Source organism: Strix uralensis, chromosome 4, assembly GCF_047716275.1.
Source record: "Strix uralensis isolate ZFMK-TIS-50842 chromosome 4, bStrUra1, whole genome shotgun sequence".
Lineage (NCBI taxonomy): Eukaryota > Metazoa > Chordata > Aves > Strigiformes > Strigidae > Strix > Strix uralensis.
Genome location: NC_133975.1, coordinates 19,547,778 through 19,561,027, shown reverse-complemented (window position 1 = coordinate 19,561,027; position 13,250 = coordinate 19,547,778). Strand labels below are relative to the sequence as shown.

Sequence of the window (13,250 nt, the reverse complement as noted above, 5' to 3'; positions counted from 1 at the left end):
GGGCTCGTTCTTTCAGGTCCGAGCCGGGGGCCGTGCTGGTGCTGGTGCTCGCCGCGCTGGCGAGCGATTCCACAAGGTGCCCTCGGGCTCGGGGAGCGCTCCCGGCGCCCCAGCTGCGCTGCCCCGCCAGCGGGGCTCTGGGGCGGCGGGGCGGGGGAAGGGGGGTCGCTCCCCTGCGCACGGGCTCCGCGCCGCCGGCGCCCCGGCAGCCGCTGCCTGGCAGGCGATGCGGGAACCACCTGTGTGCAGCCGCGGAGCACGGCAGGGACACGGCCCGGCCCCGGCTCGGGGCTTTCCCCACGGCTGCCCCGCTCCCGCCTCGGCGCGGGGCGCGGGTGCCGGCTCAGCCCCGCGGCGGCGGGCAGCCCCCGGGGCGCGGCCTGCAGCCCCGCCGCTGCGGGGGGCAGTCCGGCAGGGCAGGGCAGGGCGCCGGGACTGCGCCCCCGCCCTCGCCCGGCGGGGAAGGGGTGGAGGTGGCGCCCCTGCCGGCGGGCGCCTCGGAGCCCCGCGGCCCGCCCCGCGCCGCCGCGGGTGGCGGGGGAGGTGCCGCCGCCGAGGCGGGGCCCCGCTCCGCCGCGCCGCGCCCGGCCCCGCTCCGCTCCGCTCCGCTCCGCTCCCCTCCGGCGCGGCTCCGCTCCGGCTCCCGCGGCCCCGGCGCGGCGGTGCTGCCGCGCTCCCCCGCCGCGTCCCGCCTCGCCGCGGCTCCGGGCGCCTCCCGCCTCCCAGCATGAACGTGCGGAGGGTGGAGAGCATCTCGGCGCAGCTGGAGGAGGCCAGCTCCACAGGCGGTAGGACGCGAGCAGCGTGGGGGCGCGAGGTTTTCCTTCTGAGTTATTCAGGGGTCTCGCCCCCCACCTGTAATCAGCGAGTCTTGCAACTTGGTGTGGGGCGGGGAGGGGGGAGCTGCCTGCCTGCATGGGGTAAATGCATCGGTGCTGTCTTGGACAAATGTGTGTGCGTGTGTCTATGGGGACGGGAAGCAAACGCTTAATGCCGGGGATCTCGGGCTAGGAAACCTTCAAGGCTTTGCAAAGCCCGCCGTAAGGTGCCTGCTGTGACCTAACTGGTACTTTTGCCTTCGCTGAAATGACCCGGGGCTGGGCACGAACCTCCCGGGCGAACCATGCAAGTCCTCTCTAGTTACCAACTCCCAGGAGGTAATTTTGATCGGTCCCGCTTACACCTCCCTGCTTTGGTCTCCTTTGTACTTTGTGATGCCTGAGTAACAACTGTTTGATGGAGACCAAAGGCTATGTGGTGCCTCTCTTCTCTGTATTGCAAATTGCAGCTGGACATTCACCTGAGAAAGGTTATAAAATACCTTGCATTTTAGGGAGGAGAAAAGCATGCTTTGCTGTCCTCCACGGTGACTGTGACTCCTGGAATGTTAAGAGTTTTCTCCCAGCATAGGTAGGAAACAGAGTTATTTAGAAATGAGGCTGCTTGTGCGCACTGTGTGTAACATCATGCTGCTGAGGAAGGTGCCTACTTCGAGGTAGCTCGTTAAGCTGAGGATGGTTGGACAGTTAATAAAAACTTTGCAAAATAGCCAATCAAAGCCAAGGGAAACCTGTTTTCTAAGACAAGATGGAATACTATTTCATGTTTCCTGCTCTGTTGCTAGATTTCTTATAAACTGTGTGATGCCAGTGTAGAATAGTAGCCTTACCATCAAGTTGCTTGAAAGACGCAGTGAAGTCCCACCATTTGCTTGATTTCTGGTGCTTCAGAATAGTCTTTTGCTTGCTGGAAGAGGCTCACAGCCACGTGTCTTATGTTGGATTGCACTTTTTCTCTTTTCTTAATGTCCCAGCTTTTCTCATGTGTTAGGGCTTGTAGCCCTTCAGCAGCTGCTTTGGGGATAGGGAACTTTTGTTTTAGGCTAATGCAATTAGTTTTAGGCTATCAGCTCAGTTGTTAATCCATCTTTGCATTTCTTTTAGAGCTCCAGAAAAAAAAAGCACACTTAGTCATTATGGTTATCCAACAGAGGACTCACTACTAAAGTGGTGTTGTGGTACTTCTTACTGCTTTTCATATCCAGCCTACCCAAGTTATAATTTAGACTTTTCCCTCCATATACCACTGTCAGCCGTACAGCTCTAGTCTGTTAGAGATCTGAAAGTCGGACTGTTTCTCCATAGCATATACATCATCAATGACAAACACCAGGCAGGCTCTCAGCTACACCTGTGCAACCACTATGCCGGACTGTTTGGGCTAAACAAAACTAAGGTCATAATTTAGGCACAGTGGATTTACACAGCTGCTATCGAGGAATGATTTGGTGTATGGACCATTACTATAGGTGTTGAAGCATAAGGAGAGTTTGCAGCTTAATGTTTTATCTTACAGGTATAGTTAGCAGTAACAGGAAAGTGTCTATATGAAAACTGTGGAAATACGATCTCGATTCATGTCATACAAATCATATGAAATATCAAGGTGATATTTTTACAAAGATGTTCTCAGTTGAACTGTATGTTAGATGTGTTTTCCATTTTAGTTCTCTTGATATGCATGCCTTGTAGCTTTTAGAAATTAATAACAGCTTTAATTCATTTTAAGCCTGTAATGGTGAGAAGCAGTAAGATACACTTTCACACTGTTTTAGAATAAAAAGAAAAATCTAACTGAAACATGAGTTACCATAGGAAAAACATTTCTCAAAAACAAGTTCTTATGCCAGAAACAGAACATGGAAAGATAAAAATGACAGAGCTAAAAGAAAATACCTCCTTTGTTTTGGAGAATGATATACCTTAGATCAACACTCAACTTATATCTCATCACTAGCTTGATGTGATGTGAAGCTAACAAGTGTCTATCTTCACTGCTTGGGCTTCCTCCTTATGTGAGAGAGCACATGTATGTTCATCTTCCCAAAATTTTGGCCCCTTTTCATCTCAACTTCCCTCCCACCTCTCTCTTCTCTAGCTGTCTCCCCCCCCAGCTCCTAAATTTTCAATTCATTTTCAGTTCCATCAGCATTTCTGAATGTACCTGTCTGCTGGTTACTTAATGAGGCAGCATTCACTGGATTTTTTCTCATTATTTCTCTTCAAATAGAAACAATGCTTAAAATGTTAGTTATTTTTAAATGGTAATGCCCGCGGCAGAGTTGTTACAGGGATTTGATGGTAGTGCATGAGAGTCAGAAAACGAAACCAACAGAAGTGCGACTGTTCCTCCTTTTCATTTTTTCATGTGAAATAAAGCCCAAGTAACACACAAGCATCTTAAATTATGAAAGTTATTAACGACAAAGGAAACATTTTGTACCTTTTAACAAGTAATGACTCCTTTCACCTGCTCTTCCCCTTACATTGACTCTGTTGCAACTTTCAGGGCATCTTTTACAGTCAAGTTAATGTCAGTTGGGAGCACCACTGAGAGTTGTTGAAGTAACAGAATGCTTCCTCTCTTAAATATTGAGCCATTGTAAGGATGAACTGTTTCATCATTCTGCCCCACGAAACAGTTTTTATCAATGTCTTATCTGTGAGGAAGTTATATTTGTGCTAGTGACAGCCAAAACTAATCAGCTACTGGGTAAAGGCATGAAGGGTCTTGGCAAAATGAGGAGAGCAGAGTGAGATTATCAGGAAAAGTTTGTGTGGGTAAGAATAAGTTTAATCACAAGGTGTCCTGTGGGGTTAACATCTAGGGCAAATTTAAGCTGTTGGGAATACTAATCTGAATAAGATACTATCACAGCAACTGGTTGCTTTGTTTTAGGGTATCATGAATTCAGAATGGGCATTGTGCTGACCAGTATACCCTTTCTTACTCAAACACTAGAAATATTTACAAAAGCCATGGAGTAATTTATGACAAGTTTTGAAGATTTTCTCGCATTAGACAGGGCAGTCACAAATTCTGCATGTCAGGAAAGCGGCTATCATTTCTACATCATGAGCAGAAGATGGACCAAATAGAGTTATTAAGAAGTGTTTATGCAACTTTAAGATTACTTAGAGTTAGGTATTCTCTGCCATACCTCTGAGAGATCCTTGTGCAATAGTGTTCACTTTTTCTTTTAATGAATGGCTTGCTCTTGTTGCTTGAGGCATTCTTAGAAGATGTAGGAAGTGGTGCTAGAAGGACAAGAAAATATATAGGGGAAAAGTTGAAAATAGGAATTTAGGAAAAAGGATGCTAAGAAGAATGATGAAAGTGAAGGAAAAATGCACTGGAAAACTATTTCAGGAAAAAAGAAGAGGTGGGAGGAGGGAAATGAAGCAGCTTCTTGCATACCTTGAGATACAACTGATATTAAACAAAAGTGTGTCCTACTGAGGAATACTGGAATCCTATTTTGTATTGATGGTATGTACTGGACCGATTCCTTTCTATCCCAGCTGGGATTCTTCTGACATGATGAAAAGCAGACAGTCTCTCCGAGTGATTTTCACCAATACTTGTATCAGCGTGAAGGCTTTGGTTTGACTAGGAGCTCCATCCATAGGTCGTGCTGTCAGTCAAGAATCAGTGTCACTTTTTCTAATGATCTGTTGTCCCTAAACACTCTTCATGTTTTCTTAGATATGAGAGACCTTCTGGCCGTTTTATCTTGTGCACCTGTATCCCAGTGGATCCTCGGTCTCTGCCCTGAGCCTTCTGTAACACAGATATGTTCTCACTGAGGAGCCATAGTCAGCTAGAAATGCTGCTTCCAAATGCCACATGTTTCTATGAAAGCTGCAAATACAGAAGGGAAGGAATAAATTAAATGGACTCGTGATCTTATAAAGGAGGTATCTTTATAATGCACATGCAAATAGATGCAAATATTTTAAGTGTAACATATACATCCTGCTCCTGCAGGATGGAGGAAATAACTGACGTTTTGAGAGAACTGACTGTGGCATAAGCCTCTGTAAAGTTTGGTCTCTACATCCATCTTCAATTCCTGTATTTAATGAGCGTGTGAAGCAGTAATTATATGCAAAATTCTAGTACAGAGAGTCATATTTGATATGAATGATGAAAATACCTTGACTTTCCATCAATATTGATTTTATATCAATATAAATATAAACATCAATTAGCACAAAATACAGCTTTCTTTTTCATTATTCTGTGTTTCAAGGTTACTACCCGTGCTCAGAGAGTTGACACATAACTGAACATCTGGACAAGTTTCAGGTATATTGGGTTTAAGGAACTGACTCTTTACAGGTGTTTTTAGATGTCATGAAGTATATAGAGGTAGATACGGTATCTAGCAGTTACTGTAGCCATAAGAGAAGTAGCTAGTGGGCCATGGAAAACTCTTATAGTGTATTGCATAAGCACTTAAGACTCATGCTTTGGGTTGGAGATGAATATTTGATCCATGCAATGTTCATCTGTAATCTATCCCATCTCAGCCACTCAGTTTGCCATTGTGATTTATTCGGAATCTTTGGCACTTGAAAAAGAAAGTATCTAAAAATACAACAACGCCTGATTGCTTCGCTATTTCATAGATATGTGCATTCTTACCAGGCCATCCTGTTGTCCTCCTCCCCACAATTCTGCTTGTCCTCTCTTTGTTTCAAGTACTGAAATAGACTGTGTTTGAAATCTTACTTGCCAAACAAACGCTGGCCATTTATTGTCTCCTGTTAGCAGAGGCCATTACCTCTATTTGAGATGAGAGGGAAAACACTGGCACAAGGTTGTGGTCTGGGCCAGGAACCAAAGTGGTTTTTCAGTAGTTGTAGTCAATATGATCTGAACCAAGTAGGATTCTCTTATTTACTAACACACACTTTAATTAACAGGCTTGGGCCTATTCTGGGGCATAAGGAGTGCAGATATAAAAACCTTCTTTCTTTGGAGCACAGCATGGCAGCACAACTGGAGATAATCTAATAATGAGGTTAATGGGCTAGTTTGTCTCCATAATGTTTGGCCTGAACTGTAGTGTGTGGTTGCATCAAAAGTAAGTGGACAAAAGGTTGACATAGTCATTAGTTTTTTGATAGTAGTTGTGCGTTCAGAATCCTGTTTTCTCTGGCAAGATCTTTGCTTGCTGTTCCTTTGATGGCTAGGCAGTATTTGGCTTAGATTTCCCACGGAGTACACCAGGTGGAATGTGGAAGAGAAGCGAAAATGTATGGAATGTATTTTTTTTTTTTTTTTGAGTCTATAGAACTACGGAAACCATGGAATCCAATTATTTTGTGACGTTCTTAATTATTATTTTGTAATTGTATTACAGGAGTCTTGGGACCATATCGATCATGGTTTGTGTTTTTTTTTTTTCTCTTCATTTTCCATTCTCACACTCTACGGGAGAGATAATTTCTGTGTGATTGCCTTCATGCATGCAGCCGCAGAGGAAGTTGGGCTGTAGAGTTGCTGCTATGAATATGGGAGGTCTGTGGACAACTATAAACTGGCAACAATTTCAAATATGTGGTTGGGTTGAAAGTATATTGAATCCATTTACCTCTAAGAATAAACCCAAACACAGAATAAAAGCTGTAAATCTGAACACATACTGTGTTGTATTTCTGGCAGCCTAGCAGAGACTTAATATGGTATTAAAAGGAACTTTCTGACAGAGGTCTGAAAATATAGCGTTGCTCTTCTATATTCTTTTTTACCTATAAACCAAACTTCTTTAGAGGTGCAGTTTATAGTTGTGATCCTCTGTTATATGTATATAATTTATGCTGCAGCAACACAAACAATGTGAAAGTCATAGATGCTTATGTGTCCACTGGAGAAACGAACTACAGGTGGAAGGCATGATAATAGGGAACTTTTAACTCTAAACATTTTGTCCTGTTAAAAACAATGATTCATGTTTAAATGTTTGGATTTTATTATAGGAGAAAATATCTTTATTTGTATGCCAGATATTTTCACTAAATAAATCATAAACCCAGAAGCTTCCCTGAGTGCAGTGAAATGTCTCGCACCATACAGCACATTATATCAGTATGCCACAAAATGGCTAAGTGGTGACAGCATGGAAATGGTTATACAAAATTAAAGGTTTTGAATTTCCTAAGACATAGTCTGCAAGGTGGTTGCTGTATTTCATGCAGTCGTTAAGAAATGGTTTGCTATTTTAATTATAGGAAAAAAGACCAATTTTACAATCCATTGTCTTGCTCTCACGTTTTCAGTTACCTTTCCAGCAGAGAGAATTTTCATGAATATCACTATAGTTGTTAGGCTTTAATATAACAAATATTTTTCTTATTTTTGAATCAAAGTTTACTTTTGTTAATAATCCAGAAGAAACATTTAGAATTTTTTAGAAAGGTAGACAGTAGCCATAAAACGTGATGATGGGTCTGATTCTTCACAGTGCAAATTTTTTTTAATCCTTGCCCAAAGTGGGAACAACCAGAACAGCACTTCATCACAGTAAATCATTTGACTGTTGTGACTATTCCTATAAACCCTTTGATACCTATGGGAATAATTGCAATGAATAAAGATTTTGGCTCTAATATTTGTGAAAATCAGGAGAACACCACTAAACCTGGAACTGAAACACAGATCAAGTTTATGTGATTCCATGTAAAGGAAGGAAAACACTGTGCTGGAAATACTGAGCAGTAATTAAAAGTTTATAGCTCTGGTATTTCTTGAAACATAGTCAAATGACCAGAGCCTTTTACTGAATCACTCATCTACATGCTTTACAGTAAAATAGACAGCACATCTAGAGACCCCCTCTTCAGTCTCTTAATACCACCATGTTACAGTAACGGGGAAGTTTTGCTAAATTTGTGTCACCTGGCTAGTGTTGCCAAAGGTACTCTCACTGTTTGGGCGTTCCAGTAATGTACTGTCTTCTGGATAATATTTCCGGCCATGTAAAGGACTGCAGTGAGAAATGCTGACGCTAGTCATGCTGGACCTTTGCTAGTTGAGGACTTCTTGGGTCAAATCCCTAACATGTTTTGTTGGGTAAGAAATTCTGCTTTCTGTACACTGTCACACAAATGTTTCTGGTAGTCAGTACCAATTGATTTCTAAATCCTTGAACAGTTTTATTAAATAGAGGAGAAAGAATGTGATTCAAATTAAATCATTGAGTCACTGCAGACTTTGCAATATTGCATTGAGTCTGCACTATTGACAAATATTCCTGTTTATGTATAGAAAGCAATAATATTGATTTTTAAAAGATTTATTTATTTTGTTGGTTGTGCTCCAAAACAGTCTTTAATTACTTAAATAATTAATTACTGTATATGTTCTGTTCTTTGCTTGTATTACTGCTGTTGTTTTTTGCTTCATGTTTTAATTTAAGGTGACATTATCTAAACAAAGAAATTACACTATATTCTACATCACAAGCATTTATCAACAGAGTGTGGTTTAATCAGTGTTGAAGAACCCGTGGAAAAATTTACAAAATTTAAGTAATTCTCACTTTTAAAATTAAATAAGCTTATTTGACTTAGAATTTTTAATGCTATTACAGCAGATGTTATAATAAAAATATATTGAAAGACAACATTGTGCCAAACAAAAGATAAACATAATATGATGAAAAGAACTATCCTAAATGGAGAATGTCCTAAATTCATGCAGTAGGTTGGAATGGAGGAAAAATACAGTTTGGGGTTTTTTTAAATTTTAACATACCTGATGCAATTTGAAATCATGACCTTCTGAAAGTCATGCTCTATATAACATCTGCCAGATACAAGCATTATTGCAACTGAACATGAAGATTTGGATTTTATAGTGTGTAGAGATGTCTGTGTACATGTTAATTACCATAAATTAACAATCGATGATGACATTTTCAAAATACCTGAACCAGTACTGCTATAATGCTTTTTTTTGCATGAATGTTACAGCTTATAGTTTCAAAGAACACCCTAGAAAGGATTGACCTTGTTTTGAGACAGTTTGTTTTAGAGTGTGCCAAAGCATGTTGTACCAACCTGGTACAGTCCTGGGTGTTTTGCAGCAGCAGGTGCCCCCTCCCCGTCCAGGCACTGAGATGGGCTGGGGAAGGCCCCTGCACACACACCCAGTTAGTACCAGTGCCAGGAGGGCCACGCTGTCTATGTGCCTGTGGTTTCCCAGTGTAGATGGGTGTTGGGAGAGTGAAAAGTAGGCTGTGAGATTGCAGTTACTGCCTGAGCAGTGAAAAGAAAGGAGAGGAAAAAGATCAAGAAATGCCTTCTTGTGTGTGTGGCTTCAGTAGTATCTGAGCAAGCGGACTCTGGGATCTGCTGTTCTATTACATTTAACTGGAGATAAATGAATCCTGTTTATTTTAAAATAAGTAGGAGAAAAATCCTTTAAGAATATTCTTTTGAAGCAATATAAAAGATGTACATCAAGCAGATCCAGCCGTAGAATCTTGTTTTTCTTCAACACGTGCTGGTAACAGTATGACAGGTGTTTCCTCAGATCACCATCAGTCTTGAGTTTTGACAATGTAGCTGGTTTTAACCAGGTGATACCCAGATGTCCTTAATCATTCTGACTATTGAGTTATATTTCACTGCTCAGTAAGTGAATGGTACCCTGCATATCTAACGATTCACTATGCTATGTATCTTTTTCCATGTTGATTTATGGACCTTTGAGGTTATTTTGTTGTGTTCTGAGATGCAACATCATAAAAAGTATCACATGTTGTAATGCTGTCTATAGAGAAAGATAAATCTAGACTGTTTCTCCAGAGTATTATCTACTGGCAGCATCCACCTGCAGATAACTGAAACAAGTACACAATAAAGTTCATTGTTATTTTTAAAAAGACACAGTAATTAAACATGTACCCACACTGACTCTTCAGTGCTACACTGATTTTGCGCAACCAGGGTCTGCAGTCTACCACACCTAAGCTGCCTAAGAAAAAAATATAATAAAACAAAGTAGATACACCTGCAAGTTATGAGAGTGTGCAATCCAATTAAGATACAGAAATTTTCATGCTACTGTTTCAGTAACTAGTCTACTTTATATACTATGTAATTCTTCAGTCTTTGTGTTGGCGATGAGGTGGGGTTTTCCTGTTTTGCTTTCTGGAATATGCTACATTGTGCAATCATCTTCGCAGCCTACTGTCCAGAAATGGGAAAACGAGAGAACTACCTCTGTGGCTAGGACCTGTCAACTCACTTCATTGTTTGCTTCAAAGCCATTGCTTTCAGTACCTTTCTATAGGACTATGTATTTGTTTCCCTGCCTGGGAAACAGGGGAAAGAGGAGGTCAAATAGCAGGATGGGTTTGGTAAATAGGTGATAGGTTTTCCCCTTTCTGCCTTCCATTATATGGTGATGAAGATCCTCTTCGCAGGAGAAGATGGAAACCCCCAACTCTTTGAAGCAATGGCTCCCTGCTTCTGCCTCTGCTTGCCACTTGGAAGGCACACATGAACCCCTCAGCTAAATAAGCACTTTCTCACCTTTGTTGCCTAATCTTTTACCTCAGAGTGATGTTGTTTTGAGGTTATGCACTTTTTTTCTAGGTTGGTTGATTGTCAATGAAAGGAAAGGAGAGTATGTGATGCCTCCAGTGGAACTGGTGGGTCCCTAATGCGTGTTTTATAAAACTGAATTCCTGTAGCCTGGAGCAAAAATAGTACATGAGGAGGGAACAGACATGACTGAGGGTATACAGTGACATAGCTCTCTTTATATGGCACACCTGGTGTCAAATTTCCCCCTAGTACTTTAAATCTTTATTAAACATATGAGGTATCAGGACTTAAAATTGTACATATTCATACTTGAATAGCTTGTTTGATTACTTAGCTTGCACAGTTGTACAGCATTTAGACATTATTTAGACTCACAAAAATCTTTGCCTCAGTTGCACCTTTTGTTTGCATTTAGCTAATTTTCGGATACTAAAATAGAATAAAGCAATTCTGTGTTTCAGTATAGGCTTATAAAGATCACTTCTTATTTCTAAAGTTTTCAAGTCATCTCAGACTTCTTGAGAATCAGTAACTTTTTCCTTCCTGAAGATATGGGGGTTGTTCAGCTAAAACCCTATGTTGAATTAAAAAAAAAAAAAAAAAAAAAACCAAAAAAACCAAAAAACCCACAAACCAACAAACAACTCTACTCATGATTTAATTGTATGTTTTACTTTACCAGGGTTCAAAAATGAATATGCCTATACTTAGAAATGCAAAAGCAAGAACATTTTGACCTGTTCAGAATGGAATGTAAAGGTGTCAGTGAATTTCTAACATCTTATTAAGCAGTGCTTTATCAACAGTCACTTTAATCAACAGCACTTTAAATGACTACTGAACTGACAGTCTGTTAGGACATTTTCAATTAAAGGATTCAGAAGAAAGTAGGCTTTTTTCATATGTGTTTTTAAAAATATTAACAGTGTGTTTTCACTTATGCTGCATCACATAGAGTACGTACAGAAATTCTGTCAGTTAAGACACTAATTCCTCACTGAAAATAAACAGGAAAAGTTGATGGCATTATCAAACTGCTATTTGGTTGGTGGCAACTTACAAAGTTAATTGTCTAGATAGTATATTGTCCGTTTTGCAGGTCTAGCTTTAGAAGAAAGGTGTATTCAATAGTAAACATACAGTTAATTAGCTAAACTGATACCAGTTTCTTGTTGCAGTAACACTAAAACGATGGTTTGTGTTCCAAGAAGAGTGCATATTGATTAAATGCACCTTGCACTGAAGCAATTAATATAGATCTTCTTGATCCATCAGTGCTTGTTTCATTATGATTAATGAATTATGATTGGATCTTACAACAGTTGCAATACAGTGTATACAACTGGGAATAATCCTCTTAAGAAATATACTTGGTCATAAGTGTTTGAACAGTTGACTTTAGTCCTTCAGCTTCTGAAACTTCATACAGAGAAGGGAAGAAATAAAACTTTTCTCTCTTCCTGCATAGTCTGTAATTTCATAAACCAAAAATATAGGCTGTGGCTTTAGAGGATACCCAACTGCACTGACAATACACCTTGTAATGCTAATGTAATCTTGTAATACTAATATAACATGAAAGAATATGAGAAACAAAAAGAGATACCAAAAGAGAGTCCATTTCCCTGCTCAGAATATTGGTCAGTATTTTCAACTGAAACCACCAAAACTGCAACTTTGTCTTTTTAAGAGTCAGTTAATTATTTGCTTTCTGGGAAACAAAGCTTCTTCAAAGAATGTGGAGATTTTTGTGTATTATCATGATTTGAGAAACTTGTATTTTAAGATAAAAAACTCAATACCACCGACAAAATTGTGGATTTTCTGGCTGAGGAGAAAATAAATAGGCATATGCTCAGTTGAGTTTCTAGGTTTATATTTGTCTCTGAATGCTAGGCAGACAGTGACTAACCAGGCTGATTACATACAGCTGTATGCATGTAATCTGTACAGCCGACTCAGGGCAGAAGGCTGATGCAAAATCCAGCTCAAGATTTCTATTACATTGGATTTCATTTGTACTTTTCAGATAAAAGCAATAAAAAATGTGTAATCACAGAGAAATAGTTTGGAAGAGAAGTTGAGAAGTCCTATTATTTATCCTGATGGCCCAAGGCAAGATCAAATATTTATATGGTAGTTCAGACAGCTTTTTATCTAATGTACTTAAAATCCACCACTGCTGGGTGCTACATAACATCACTAGGTAATCTACTCCAGAATTTATCTTTCCTGGTACAAACTTTTCCCTAGTTTTAAAGTAAATCTTACATTTAAAGCCTGGTACACAAAATGGATGAAATATATAGCCAAGATTTTACAGTACTGAATAGGACAAAAACATTATTTGGTATATCTTACAGACTTTTGTCTTGTTTATACTTTCAAGTATGAACTGCTGTCCCTTTCACAGCTGCCTTCCACCTGTCTTGATCCTGTGATTTAACATGTTCAGCAGTGTCAGACTTCCCAGATACGCAGGTGTTACCTAAATAGTTTTTCCCCATTCTGTTTCTACAAGGTAGATTATTTCTCTGGAACTCTTACTTGATGTGTTCTACTTTACAAATGATAAGTAGTATTTTGAGTGTTACTTTTTAGCTTCTAACTTCCAAACTTGTTGGAAGGTTACTAACTACAGTGCTTGAAATTGGAAAAATAAAAGTAGGGTACAGATTTCAACTTAGCACCAGGAGTTTCTGTCTTGCACAAAGGAGAGATTCCAGCTTGCCGTTGTTGATGGTAATTCTTCCCATCCTACAAGAGCTCTGTAGGAGTTATTGCTTCCATGGAGATGAGATCAGCAGCTCCCAGTTCCTGTTGGGTCTGAGGAGCAGTCACCGTAGAGTA

At 40.5% G+C, this 13,250-nt stretch overlaps 1 protein-coding gene across 1 annotated transcript in view; it reads left to right on the top strand.

The window, feature by feature from the left end:
• The first annotated feature begins 673 nt into the window (after window positions 1-673).
• Window positions 674-13,250, top strand: part of KCNIP4 (potassium voltage-gated channel interacting protein 4) — a 442,570-nt gene continuing 429,993 nt past the window's right edge. Inside the window, exon 1 of the mRNA XM_074865888.1 lies at window positions 674-788. Coding sequence (XP_074721989.1) covers window positions 728-788 — 61 coding nt within the window. The 5' untranslated portion in view covers window positions 674-727. The remainder of the gene's footprint in view (window positions 789-13,250) is intronic.